This window comes from Dunckerocampus dactyliophorus, chromosome 1, assembly GCF_027744805.1.
Source record: "Dunckerocampus dactyliophorus isolate RoL2022-P2 chromosome 1, RoL_Ddac_1.1, whole genome shotgun sequence".
In the NCBI taxonomy this organism is placed as follows: Eukaryota; Metazoa; Chordata; class Actinopteri; order Syngnathiformes; family Syngnathidae; genus Dunckerocampus; species Dunckerocampus dactyliophorus.
In genome coordinates, this window is record NC_072819.1 from 2,567,264 (window position 1) to 2,582,298 (window position 15,035).

The 15,035-nt window shown below is 41.7% G+C and overlaps 1 protein-coding gene across 2 annotated transcripts in view; it reads left to right on the forward strand.

Moving 5' to 3' along the window:
• LOC129180454 (receptor tyrosine-protein kinase erbB-4-like) overlaps positions 1 to 14,599 on the forward strand; it is a 239,326-nt gene extending 224,727 nt beyond the window's left edge. The window contains exon 27 of one of the 2 annotated variants that reach the window (XM_054774983.1): positions 13,253 to 14,599. In XM_054774983.1, coding sequence (XP_054630958.1) covers positions 13,253 to 13,260 — 8 coding nt within the window. In that variant the 3' untranslated portion in view covers positions 13,261 to 14,599. The other variant, XM_054774977.1, reaches the window with a different exon arrangement.
• Positions 14,600 to 15,035: the final 436 nt, after the last annotated feature.

Here is a 15,035-nt window from a genome sequence, read left to right on the forward strand (position 1 = left end):
TGGTCTTCCCAACAGGACGTCAGTGCCCATTCCAGACCCAAGCTTAACAAAAGGCACTGAGCCACCGACTCCTTTGGGTTTTCAAACGCTTCTTAGCTCTGTTGATCCATTTATTTATGATCAAACGGAAAATCATTTGTGGGCTTACCTTTTATTTGTATCCTGTTAGACAGTCCAGTACAGGGTGCGGCCCGGGGGGCCATTTGTGGCACATGGCTGTCTTTTTACTGGCCCCGGGCATATACTAAAAATGCGATGAAACAAGAAAAAACAGCAAAAATGTTTAAAAAAGCAGTAATTTTACGAGAATAAAGTTGAAATATTATGAGAGTAAAGCCGTAATATTAAAGGAAAATGTTGCAATCTTGCAAGAAAAAAAAGTCGTAATTTTATCAAAATAACAGGCAACACTTTACAATAAGGTACACAAAATGACAGTAGTTCATGAGGAACGAACCTACCTAACCCTAACCACTACTCATTAGGTACTCGTTAGTTATTCATTAGTTCCTCAATAACTACTACAAATTGATGTGCCTTAGTTCCTCAGTAAGTACTCTACTCATTAGTTCCTCATTAGTTCTTCATTAGTTGTGCATTAGTTCCTCAGTAACTGCTGTATTTGTGTGTACCTTATTGTAACGTGTGAGCCAAAATAAGTGTAACGTAAGGGAAAACAAGGTAACTATAACACACAACTGAGATGCAGGCTGCTCTTCTTTAAATATAGATAACTGCTTAGCATGTCTACACGGGTTGGTTCACAAAGTGTAAAATAAAGTGGGCCCCACATTCTTTGATTTTTCAGTGTGCGGCCTTCAGTGGAAAAACATTGGATGCCTCGTAGCTCAGTGCATTCTCAGTCTAATGACTTTTCACAGGGGCCTTCAGGACACACACACAACCACACACTCACCTAGCACAATCAGAGTACACCGTTAAATTCAGTCTATTAGCTCAATTCATTTTCATTTAAAAGCCTTCTTGACATACACTCACACAGCACAACTCGTTGGGGCGCAATATATATATAATTATAATATATAGACTCTGTGTACTTCCATTCTGGTATCTTTCGTTTTTCATATTATTACACTTTTAGATTCAGTCTATTATCTACTTATGTTACAGTTTAATAGCTTCTCAAAGAAGGCCTTTTTGTCACACACACACTCACACAGCACAACCGGAGTTGCACAAACACTCACGGATAACCCATGGAAAAGATCAAAAAAGACACGACACATAAGAGACACGCTGTCAGCATGGTTAGAACAAGTTTGAGCCAGTCTCACTCAAACAAACTTAACTTTCACTTTCCAGCTACACAAACTTAAATGTTACTTTCCACAGCTGCACTGCAACTGCCATATAGACTCTGTGTGCTTTCATTCTGGACCCTTTTATAGAGTCCAGCGCTGTAAACAAATACAGTGGTGTGAAAAAGAGTTTTTGAATACAATTTGAAAAGGCTCCGCCTCACCGGCCTCCCCTGACCGCACGTCACTGATTGGGCCCAGTGCTCTTCAATTACCCCGTAACATAGTCGTGGCAACATATCATTGCCAGCAGAATGGAAGCGTTTTAATTGCAACATGTCACCTGGAAATGAGCGCCTGTGTGGAATTGCCAGCCTGATTCTGGTTTCACTCTGGGGTGTGCACCGGTGTTTAATGACGTCGCTAAAACTGTGTACATTCATTCCGTGTCTATACAGTTCGCCTCATTTCATCTGCACAGACGGAAATCCGCGCTACATGGAATTATGCTAATGTGATGTCATTGATCTCAATATAATATATTGCTTATTTTAACATTTGACTTAGCACTGAAACCCCCCATGTGTCCTATAATGTGCAGTTCAGTTAATCTTGGAACCATTATACCGCATTCATAATATAGTAAAAGATATGAGGCATAAATCACTTTTATCTGCTATCGTGCGCTCATTGTTCACCCAGTGTGCCTGCAGTGCTTATCAGCGTGTTATTTAAGTCATTTCTTTGGGTCGATGTTAAAGCAAGCATGTATTAAGCATCACATATGGACGCAATATCTACAGCCACTTCTTCTATAACTATCCATTTTGGACACGAAAACTGATCTCTTAATTTAATGCTTTATGCATGCGCCTCAAATTGCCCTTGAGAAGCATGGTTACACTCATCCCTTCTCTAAATGAGGTACTGCAAGAACATATTGTAAACAGAGTAACACAAATGTATTGGTACATTAATACCTTTCCCACAGTGACTTTCAAAAGCGCTCGTGAAAGTCGTGTTGCAAGGCAAAAAGAACCTTCATCCATTTCGAATACAGTGGCACCTCGGTTTGTTTTGTTCCAAAACATCCGAGGAAAACCGTAACATATAAAAGCTGAAGCCATTTTTCCCACAGGAAATGACGTAAATCCAATGAATCCATTCCTGACACGCAGAAATATGAACAAAAATACATTTTATGGAGAATAATTCTAGTTTTACATGCAAAAAACAAAGCAAAATCATTATAAATTGTGAATGAACTGCATAAAGTAGCATTTTCATCACTTTCATCACTTCTACCTTTGCTGAAGACTTGTTGGAAAGACAGTGAGGAGCGGCTCAACAACAACTTCTCAGTATCTTCCGTCGTTTGTGATGTGAACACCCTTTACCCCTCTGGCAACATTAGCTTCCTTGATGTCTTCTTTCTTTGCCACGATGGAACTTGTTGTTGACACGTTTGTGTAGCATTTCCAAAAGGATACCGTAGTATTGTGTCAACTAAGTATTGCGAGATGGGCGTGTCGAGATGGGCAACTCTAGTTGTGCTGTGTGAGTGTATGTGGCAAGAAGGCCTTCTCCAAGAAGCTATGAATCATCACTTTCTGCCCTGCAGTAATTGTTGCTGTAGTAGTACTGTAGTTAGTAATAGTAACAGCAACACTGACAAGTTGGATGCTTTGAGGAACAAAAGCAACACATGTCTACTTTTTTATATACAGTGGTGTGAAAGTGTTTGCCCCTTCCTGATTACTTTTTTTTTTTTGCATGTTTGTCACACTTACCGTAAATGTTTCAGATCATCAAACAAATGTAAATATTAGTCAATGACAACACAAATCAACACAAAATGCACTTTTTAAATGAAACTCTTTGTTATTAAGGGAGAAAAAACATCGGCCTCCAATGTGGCTGAATGACAACAATTGTGTAAAATTCCTCCCCAGCGCTGGAAGAGACTCATTGCAAGTTATCACAAACGCTTGATTGCAGTTGTTGCTACTAAGGGGGGGCCAACCACTTATTAGCTTTAGGGGGCCATCACTTTTTCACACAGGGACATGTAGCTTTGGATGTTTTTCCTCCCTTAATAATAAAAAGTTTCATTTAAAAAGTGCATTTTGTGTTAAGTTGTGTTGTCATTGACTAATATTTACATTAGTTCGATGATCTGGAACATTTAAGTGTGACAAACATGCAAAAAAATAAGAAATCAGGAAGGGGGAAACACTTTCACACGACTGTGAAATGGAAATCATTCACTAAGCAGTTAAGCATGGATGCTTAACAGTTACAAACCAATGTACTAACAGTTTTTAGGAGAACATGTTTCTTCATTCCTCATTTAAACCAGGGGTGGCCAAAGTGCGGTCTGGGGGTCATTGGTGGCCTGCGGCTTGTTTTCTATTAGGTCACGGCACATGGTAGGAATGTAACAAACAAAAAAACTCCAGCAAAAATGTGGAAAATAGAAGTAAAGACACGATGTAAAAAGAAAAGACTTGAATGTTGACACTGTTCATAAAGAGCTTTGTCTGTAATACTGTACATTTTGGTCAACCTTTATAAAATATTGTTTAAAAATATGTACAAATATCAAAGTGGGCCCCGCATCATTTGACTTTTCAGTATGCGGGCCCCGGTGGAAAAAGTTTGGACATCCTTGTATTAGTCTGAAAACGCACTGAGCGAATAAACTGTATCAAAAGGTGTAATAATAATATCTAACAGTACCAAAAGATACAATAAAAGTGTTTGTTAGGCACAATATTGTACGATAACCCAGGCGAAAAATGTTGATGACATTTTTGTGGAAAACCGAATCATGCAAAAACTGGGGTGTTCAAAAACCAACGTTTACCTGTACAGGGGTACCTCGATTCCAAAAGGTCAGACAAAAACCAAAACTTCCGAAAACTGAGGCAATTTTTTGCACAGTAAATAATGTAAATCCAATTCATCCGACACGTAAAAATACATCTTATAAAACGTACAGACAACGTACAAACGTACAGTGATTGTACAGGACAAATATTGTACGAAAACCAGGGCACAATTTTGGCAAATATTTTTGTCAAAAGCCTACTCATATGAAAACCGGGGGTTCATAATCTGAGGTTTGACTGTACAACAGTACCTAGGTTTTTGTTATTAATTCGTTCAAAAACGATAGTTGAAACCCGAAATGTACAAAAATTGAGGCAATTTTTCCCATAGGAAATCATGTAAATCCAATTATTTTGTTCCAGACACCCAAAAATATTAACGAAAAATATATTTTATAAAGTGCACGGACAGTGAGTCAGCAATGCTGACGTGCTGTGTTTTGTTTGGGCACTTGATTTGGCGGCGCGATACAGTACAGGACAAAGAGACGAGCTTGTTAAGTTCGATATTGTACGAAAACCAAGACAGTGTACAAGAGCCAAGGCACAAATCTGGATAAAACCAAATCATATGAAAACTGGGGCATTCAAAAAACGAGGTTTGACTCTACAGCGTCGTGATTCGTTAAGTCATTTGTTCCAAAAAGGTTTGTCGAAAACCGAAACATACAAAAATCAAAGCAATTTTAAATCCAGTTAATTTGTTTCAGACACCCAAAATATTAACAAAAAATAAATTTATTCGAGAATATTTATAGTTTTACATAGTTTTTAGTTATAGTTTTTAGTTTTTTGCAAAAAAAATAGTGTGAAATAATTATAACTGATGAATGGCTGAAACTTACTGTCAATGCCGACTCCCTGCACATCCTGGCGAGATCGAATTTAATCGTGTTTCTCACCTTCCTTATCAAATTGCTGACACTTAACAGCCGTACTCAATAAAAAATGCACGGCTGGTGAGTCGGCAACACATAAGGTGCTTTGGGCACTCAATTTTGCGGAACGCTTCAGTACAGGCCTCATGGATTAGTTTGTTTAGACTGAGACTGTACAAAAACTGAGGTAAGATTTTGCTGAAAATTTTCATTGAAAAGCAAAACTGAGGCGTTCGAAAACCAAAGTTTGACTGTATTTTATTTAAAAAGGCGTGTGAATGCTGCACAAATGCGTCTAATATCTGCCCATTATTGCAAGAAACGCCACCTCAGAAGGAAAGTCTTAAGAAATCTTCACATTCAGTCGGTTTTGTGGCTAGACGTGTTTTTTTCCACCAACTTGAGCCAAAGCTTGTGGGATAGTCGTTCCACGCCTGAGGCTCAAACAAAGTTGGGAAGGAAAGTTGGACGATGAGATAACACTAAGCCCGTGGTAGCGATGAGGAGGTGGAAACTTTTCCACACAATTCAGTGCCGTGTTGGCTGCTGGGAAGTCCAAGGCAACACTGAGGAAGGCCTGAATGGAAGTACAAGAGCGTGAGGCACACTGCAGAGCATGAGAAACAAGGAAACACTAATTCATTAAGTGCACGTTTCTGTGGGTGCAATGAAGCCTGGGAACTATTTCACAGTCTACTTGCGACTCCATTGTTTTATTATTGTGTCGTTCTGATTCACCGCCCCAGATGTAAGAAGACCAGCCACTGTCCTGTGTGTGAATCACAGAGGAACAAAAAGAGTGCCGTGATTCAGTTTGTGTTCGAGAATCCTTTCAACAAGCTCACGCGCACTCATCAGTGGCTTCCTGCCACCCATGCTGCTCGGAACCGCTCGCTTCGTCATATACTGTAAGTCACCCCGGCAGGCTAAATCCCTAACATGTAGAGATTCCTGGAGACAAGCAGATGGTCAGGAAAAAAACACATCATTTGTCAATGAAAATGATGCTGAACAGGATGGAAGAAACTGTTGGAGAGCTTGCTCAGATTCCTCATGAATCTCTATATCCCTCACCGGATAACTTCCATGTGCAGTCAAACCTCAGTTTTTGTATTATTAGGTTTTTGACGGTTTGATCTGCTCCGTCTTTCGGTGGAGCAGGGCAGTGATAGTAATCTGCCGCTCAAACTGCTCTTCTGTCGGGAGATGATGCGGTGCATTGGATGATGCAGGTTGTCCATGATGGTAAGGAGCCTCCTCGGTGTCCTTTGCTCTGCCACAGATGCCAGGCTGTCCAGCTCAGTGCCAATGCCAGAGCCCGCCTTCCTCACCGGTTTGTCCAGGCGTGTGGCGTCCTTCTTCTCGAGGCTGCTCCCCCAGCACACGACTGCATACAGCAGGGCACGAGCTACCACAGTCTGGTAGAAGATCTGTAGCAGCTTCTTGCTTACGTTGAAGGACGCCAGCCTTCCGAGGAAGTACAGACGGCTCTGCCCTTTCCTGCATAGAGCGTCCATGTTGGCTGTCCAGTCCAGATTATCATCCAGATGCACTCCCAGGTATTTATAGATGTGAAACACCTCCACACGGTCACCTTTCATGAGAACAGGTTCTGGGTGTGTCCTGTTTCTCCTAAAGTCCACCACCATTTCCCTGGCTCCCATGGCTCGGGAGGTGGAGCAGTGGCTTCCCGATCAAATGGTTGTTGGTTTGATCCTCGATGTGCATTTTTACTTTCCAACATTTCAAATTCCTCCAGACAAAGAGACAAATTTGCACTTGTTGCACTTTGGTAGTCTCCCAAGCTCCTCCCTCGGTGAATAGATCTCAACACATTTCAACATTCATTCTACGTTTGACTTCAGCCTCAACATTCACACGCAATTGCTGCTGAAATTGTGTCATCCAGTTCGATACAGAATGTATTTTTGGCTGTGTGGAACAACTTTATTATTCATGAATTCATAACAAAAGCCGAGATACGAATTACAGACAATGCAGAGATAGAGCGCCATGGCCAACGTCATACTTACACAAGTAAGGAATCGTCAAAAAAATTAATAAATTCAATTTATTATCTCGAAGCAACATTTTACCGGGAATTATTATTATTAGTTATTTCTATCCACATTTCAGCTTTCCGTCTTCTCATTCTGCATTTTTGCTCAAATTTTTCCATTTCTGTTGTTTTTTGTTTGTTTGTTTTCTTCTACATTGTGCCGCAGGGCCAATAAAAAAGAAAAAGACGCAGGCCGAAAATAGCCCCGGGGGTGCACTTTGGACACCCGTGAAATAGAGACGAGCAAGATGTTAGATGAATGGGCTTATTTTGAATGAAAAATGTGTCATTTTCAAACAAGCGCTTTCTGTTTATTAAGTGCATGTTTTATACACGCTCCTCAGATGTCTTTCAAGGATGATTGTGAAACGCGTGTTTGCGAGGCGGGTGACGGCTTCTTATTGGATGTCACATTGTGCAGGTGAGTAAACATGAGGGTGTCTACACGATCATGTCCATCCTCTTCTCAGCTAACTGGGCCATGGCTGTGCATTCCATTCAAGTTTAAGTAAGTGGAAAAACACTTTCATGGAGAGCAAAAACTGCCTCAGATGTCGCTGGCACGGAAACTAAGAGAAAAAGTCTTCTTTGGTATCTTGCCCCTTGACTCAAAACACTTTGATTTGTCTGACTGGAGCAGCGGGAGCGTCTCCCCGCTGCCTACCTGCACCCACTTTCATCCGGGAGTGCTTTTTCCCCGCAGAGGAAGCGGAGAAAAGGCTCAGTAAGCAGTAGTTACTTTTATGTCCTCAAAAGCTGTGTTTTAATTATCAGAATCACCCGAGGCGGCGATGAGGCTACCTCTGTGATGAATCAAGATGAGTGTGTGTGTGTTTGTGTGTGCCGGTGTGCCCGTTCTCTCTCATGTCTTTGTAAATGTGTCAGCGTGTTTGTCTCCCGCAGTGACGGGGCGTCTCTAATTGAGTGTGCTTCTCGCTCAGACAGGAGGTCTCAGGTAGTGTTGACATTCAGGCAGTGGAGAGCCACCACTGAGGGTGACATCCAATCACTCTTTCTGCAGCCTCCCTAATTACACGGCGGTGGAGAGTGAGGCTTGTTTTAAAACAACAACCCAACAGTTCCGGTTGCTGCCACGCAGGCATGCCATCCGTCTGTTCGGTCCTTTCATCCAAACTTGCGGTCTTCACGCTCCCAGCATCTTTCAGAGCGTTTTCCCAATCAAAGGATGTCCTTCGTTTATAAAGGAGTTCCATACCTATGATGCATTATTATAAGTTGGTGTTTTGTGTAATTCAGAGTTTATGCCTAAACTAGGTGAAGCAATTTCAGAAGTAATTGAACTGAAGAATGAATGTTGAAATATCGGAGCAATGTGTTGAAATGGGTCTCGGGGGTATGATGGAGCGATCCCAGATACAAGCGGCATGGAAAATGGATGTGTTGAAATGTGTTCACCTAGTTAGGATCGAACCAGCAACAATCAGGCTGGAAGACAATCACTCTAAAACCTGAGCCATGCCACCGTGCACAGAATAAGCAGAATGTAGTGTTTCATGTAGCGTTTCATGTCAGATCAATTTCCACTAGTAGGGAGTGACATTGAAACTTACGGGAAATGTGTGGGAATTTAGAGAAAAGTCCGGCTAGATAGCCTACATGTCCTGAAATAGCTGAACACTTCAGTGTTGGATCGGTTTGAAGCAGATGAGAAATATGGGAATAGTTAGTGGACAAAAAACGGCGGAATTTGAAATGTCGGAATGTAAGAATGGAGAATGATTGGCGAGTACCGAGAGGCGAACCAGCAACCATTTGGGAGACAACCAATCACCAACCTGAGCCATGCCACCGTGTAATATAAGTGGAATGTTACGGTCATGAAAAATGTAAAATGATTTTTCACCAGCAGGGGGCGCCATTTCATTTATCCTTTCATTTTTGGCATTTGAAGGATACAACCTTTATCCTTCATGGTACTTGGACCGAGCTTAAAACCAGTGTTGCTCTGCATTTCTCCCCTTTCCGAGCATTTTTACGATGTCCGGTTTCACTTTCCCATTGGTTTCCTTTTCCTTTGGCGCACTGCTGTCGGGCATGTTGCGCTTGGGAGACATGATCAAGGACGGGATGTTGGGCAAAGGAAAGCCGGGCGACCTCTTACTTCCTTCATGTAACTTTTGCCGTAACTGGCTCTCAAGTGAGTTTTGTGTTTACGAAGCAAACCACTTTGGTCAAAACTAAGTCTTTCAAGTCACGTGTGCTTGAAAATATCGTTACCAGAAAGAAAAGTGATGTATCGGGCTTCATACTGTAGACAGCACTGTGACAGCTAGTGGCTGCGCCATAGTACGTTATGTAAACCTCACTCCCTGATGCCTTAAGAGCTGTGCTGGCCAATGGCTCATTGGCTAGTGCAGTTCGAATTAACTCTCCACTGACCACTGATACGTAGGTGCCGTGACCTGAATGAGAGTGAGGTTTAAGGGGATGGCAGCTAGTGTGGCTGTGCAAGAGTAGGTTGTGTAAACCTCACTCCCTGGCGCCTTAAGAGCTGCGCTGGACAATATGCAGGGGTTTTAGCTCATTGGCTAATATTGCTACAGGACTGGACTGCACTCACTGGTAGCCTTGAGATGATAAACCCTTTGAGGAGCAATAATAGCGTCTCTCGCCGTAATCCATCCTCGGGTGGCTCAGAGTGGAAGTCAGACTTTAGCATCGAGTGTTACTATTTCTACTTGGAAAAATGCTGGTGGCAAAAAAAGAGAAACATGTATTTCCAACTGTTTATCTGCAAATGTTATTTTTAGGCGAGGGGGGTCATCTCACTTGAACAACTGTTGCACGTAAACCCAAAGAAAGGAGTGTGCACGAGGCAAAGAAAACACACGTGGAATGCACTTGAAATTCATGAGCTTTTAATGAGGGTTGTGTGGGTGGTAGTTTGTGTGCGCTTGTGACCTTCCCCGCCGCCCCCTCTTATTATCACGCATCACACAGGAAGGGACTGACAGGGAGGTGACAACTCTCTGGTCACACATCTCTATTGGCGAACTGTTCGAAGAACTGTTTGAGTACCAGCGGATGTACGCGTGCGCTCTTTGTGTGTGTGCGTGTGTGTGAGACGGTTGTCAAGTGACTGTGCGAACCAATCGCTCATCTGCCGTCGGCCCGCTCCCACTGACATGTAGCCGAAAGCAAAGAGACGTGAAGACAGAGCGGAAGGCATCACTATGCAGCACGTGTGCCGCAGTTTGTCCTGACCCTGTCTGGGGGCCTCTCCTCTCTGCTGATTCTAATGAGGTCCTCCGGGAGCACAGTTGGGTGGCCGGCGTCCCAAGGATCTGCGAGGGAGGGAGGGTTTTTATATCAATACGCCCACACAGGCAAACAGTACATGCCTAAGTGTGCCAATACTGTAAATACCGTCAAATATCTGCAAGAAGAAAACATGGCATATGAGCTCCCTGTGGTCTCTATTGAAAAACTTATTGAGTGTGACGCTTCAGTGAGCCAGAAATCAGTTGAGTACTACAAAATAGTCATATAATAGGCAGACGAAAACAGACACAATAGCACACAATGTCCTCGGGGGTGTCCATAACCGACACAAAAGTGTGAGAACTGAGGAAGTTTGATGTGTATTTTTCTTCAACAAATGAAACTGCACTGAATACTAGGGCTGTCGAATTCTTTAAAATCCTTTAATCAGTTCTTTAATTCAAGTTAATCACCGTTTTCAAATTAATTCATCATGATTAATCACCATTTGCCCATTTTTACTGTATTTGATTGAAAGAAAGATAAATGACTGGACCTATACCTTTATTTAATACCTTCACTCACCTCATTACACACACTGGCCCAGATCACTATCTGTTATGTGTCTCCGTTAAACCATTCCCCCTGCAACCTGTGTTAACTAAGAACCTTTACATTACAGTCCTGCTGTAACAGACCATACCTTTGTACTTTACTACGACTTCTTTCTTGAATTAGATAGCGCTTCTCACCTTCTTTATTAAACTTTTTTGAAGCCTAAATTGAAAAGGCACTGATTCTTCTAACACTCAGTGTTCTAATACTCAGTGGGTTTGAATGCCTCGTCAGGGCATGGCACAGTGCTTGAAAGGAGGAAGGAAGGAGACAGATACAGAGATGTTCATTATTCTGTGTGCATCCTATGAACAAATAAAGCACCTACACACACATAATAAAGAGGCTTAAAGGATTCCCTGGTCGGAATCTGTAGTGTCCCAACTCTCAAAGAACCACTATCCATTCTTCACAGAGACCGAGTCACCAACGTGTGGATGCTTTGTTTGGACACTCGACTGGTTTGTTCCATGCACTGTTTGGCCGTACAATAACCGAGACAGTGTACGAAAAATGTTCTGCCCAAACCGAAACCTACGGAAACCAGGGCGTACGAAAACAGAGGTTCCACTGTAATAGTTATATAAGAGTTACCATGCAGAAATATGGTGAGAAAAATCAATATATTCATTTTAACAAGGGAATGTGTGTGCTAGCCAGCGTGCGTGGAAAGAAAGAAGAGTCTTTGATGTAGGAAAGTTTTGCATGCATTTAAGCTTCCATGCGACTATTGATGTTTGCTCTTTGCAGTCGACACCAAACTCGTATGTGACTGCAATTTCCTTCACTGGTACCAAAGGTGAAGTGGCGAGCGAGCTGATCGAGTATTGTCTGTCCTGGACCATCTCATTAATGTGTCACAATTCATTATCTGAGCCTTGTCCTCACCTCGTCAGGTGGCTAATGGGAATATCAATCATCAGCTTCCCAGCCACAACCTCCCCCTCAAATGTTTGGGGCGAACACAATTTAGGCTAACACGATTCCTCTTGGAACATATCGTTGATTTGGTCATGTGGCTTGTAGGATTCCCCTGCATGTCCCTGAATAATGCACAACACAATTGTAACCATATCCATTCATATTTGTATTCATTATTTCTAAAATCAGCAGTAAAAAAACACTTTGGCTAAATGTTTTAGACCAGGCGTGACCAAAGTCACAACTCCAACACAGTAAACTGCGCAGTTTAGAGTGGCCTTTTGTTGTGGCTAGCCTAAGGCACACCTGTGCAATAATCATGCTGCCTAATCAGCATCTTGATATGTGACTCCTGTGAGGTGGATGAATTATGAATTCTCACTAACAAACACAGATTTAAACTGATTTGTGAACAATATTTGAGAAAGATATGCCTTTTGTGTACATAGAAAGTGAGGCCCGGGGGCCATGAACACTGCCCTTAACTGAAGCAAGTGAGGCCTGCAGTTCTTTGGATGTTGTTGTGGGGTCTTTTGTGACCTCTCGGATGAGTCGTCGCTGCACTCTTGGGGTCATTTTGGTTGGCCGGCCACTCCTGGGAAGGTTCACCACTGTTCCATGTTTTCACCATTTGTGGATAATGGCTCTCACTGTGGTTTGCTGGAGTCCCAAAGCTTTACAAATGGCTTTATAACCTTTTCCACACTGATAGATCTCAATTCATCTCAGTTAAGTCATGTTTCAACGGGGGGGGGCAATCACTTTTTCACACAGGGCCATGTAGGATTTCTTTCTCCCCTAATAATGAAAAGTTTCATTTAAAAACTGCCTATTGTGTTGAGTTGTGTTGTCATTGACTAATATTCGAATTTGTTTGATGATCTGAAACATTTAAGTGGGACAAACATGCAAAAAATAAGAAATCAGGAAGGGGGCAAACACTTTTTCACACCACTGTGTATTACCAAGCTGAGATGCAGTTTTTCTAGAAATATATATATGACTTCTTAGCATGTGTTGCTTCACCAAATATTGACGTGGCCCTTGCATCTTTTCATTCTTCAGTATGTGGCCCTGAGTGGAAAAAGTTTGAAAGGTTTGGTCACGCCTGCTTTCCATCTTTGAGTTTGGCTCATGAAAAATGGAAGCAAAACAAAAGTATTCTTGTTGAGAATAGTTAATAAAGATTGGCTCGCAGAATGGCGCCAATCCATGAATGGCAGCTGAATGTTCTGTTATTTTTCATTATTCTGTCTGCATTTTTCCTCTTTTGTGTATTAATAAAGAGCCCACAGCGAGTGTCAGTCATTTATTCGGACAGCTCAATTGCAGGCGTCACCTCCCAGGCCTCAAGGCTCACATTGTCTGTAATTTCATTTTTGTGCATAAATATGTGGTTTTTGTCAGGTGTGTGATGGCGAGAAGAGGAACAGGCACGCAGACAGCTCTGACAAGCAATTACACAGCAGCCCGTTGGAGGAGGGACTGCGGTCTGAAGATTGAAACACTCCAGAGGGAGGATCACTGGCGAGCCAACCAGGGGCATCGCTTTATTGCAGCATTTTTGTTGAAGGAGTTTTGTGGTCGAGTCAGAAAGCAGAGGTGGAGGGTTAGACTTGCTGGGGGAAAAATAGCATTTGATAGTTTGAGACACAGTTGTTCACTTTTGGAATTGACCGAGTAAAAGTCACTCATGAGCCGAACCCCGGAGTTAAGAGGCCAGGATGGAGTTTAATATGTTCTTACTGTCAGTTTCACATTACTGCTCTCCGGCAAATGTGGGGAGGTCAGAGAGGTCTTTCTCTCGGTCTCTGATCGTTTCACTTTTGACAGCTGTGTCTCCCAAACCAGACTGGTCAAATGGACTTGGACTCGCCCACCAGCAGGAAAATGAATGTCCTTAAGGTATTCTCACCATAGAAATAAAACTGTGTAGAATCTGCAAAAAAGCAACTTGAATCATGATTTTTTTTTTTCCCATGACATGAAGCTGAAGTTTTTTCATCGCTCTTCCTGACTCTGTGCGTCTGCTTTTTAAGCAGATGGAGCATCATATTGTGGAGTCTTGGACAGAGTTGTTGATTCAGTATCAATTATGAGTCATTTGGCATTGGCCTTTCACGAGTTTCTGGCAGGAAAACATTACACCACTGCGTAAAAGTGTATATATGACAGCCTCTAGCTATTCATTTCATCAACTTCACACACGCACACCAAAACGTTACATTTCCCAAAGGACCTAACCTCCACAGACACACTGCCATTAGCAGTCTGGGGCGGGAATCGGCAGCTGAGGAAGCAGCTTTGACTGACGGGTCACAGAAGGCAGGGGTGTCCAAACTTTTTCCACCGAGGGCCACAAACTGAAAAACTACAAAAGCACTCTGAGAGCGGAGACCTTCGCCTAGCGCCATAGTTCCGTCCCATGCTGGGATTTACACCTTAAATATTAGTCCTACATTTATTTGATCTACATATTCATTCTTGACCATGAAAACATAGCATTAGCAATTGGATTCATAATGATGTCAATATTAGCTCAGTAGTTATTCACAATAATGGGATTTTTAATGGCAATTTAATGGCAATTTTCTTCTTTTACAAAATAACACATTTTTTCTTTGATATTTTAAGTCTATTCTACTAAAATTGCATTATTTCTGTTTATTCTCGTAAAATTGAGACGTTTGATTTGTGAATACGACTTTTTTTTGTCATGTCTTGACTTTATTCTTGTAAAATTACAGCTGTTTTTTTCCTTTTTTGTAAATTTTCTTGTCGTAATTCTGACTTTATTCCCATCATATTTTGACTTGGTTCTCACTGCATTATAACTTTTTCTGCAAGCAGAATTTTCAAAAAATGTTGTTTTGTTTGTTTCTCATGACATTGCGATTTTTTTTTAAATTCTTTTTTCTTTAATATTTTGAAATATGCAATTTTTTCTAATATTACAACTTTATTCTTGTAAAGTTGGGACTAATTAGGAATAATAGCTTAAATTAAAATTACTGCTGATTTTTCTTTTTTTTTTTAGTTTCTTCTATTTTCTATTTTTAGAATGTGCCAATTGAAAAACAACAATGGGCCACAAATGGCCCCCGGGCCGCACTTTAGACACCCCTGGGTTAAGGTGTTGTAGTGTGTTGTTTGAGGTGCCTTTGGGAAATGGCTGCAGATGAAAATAATA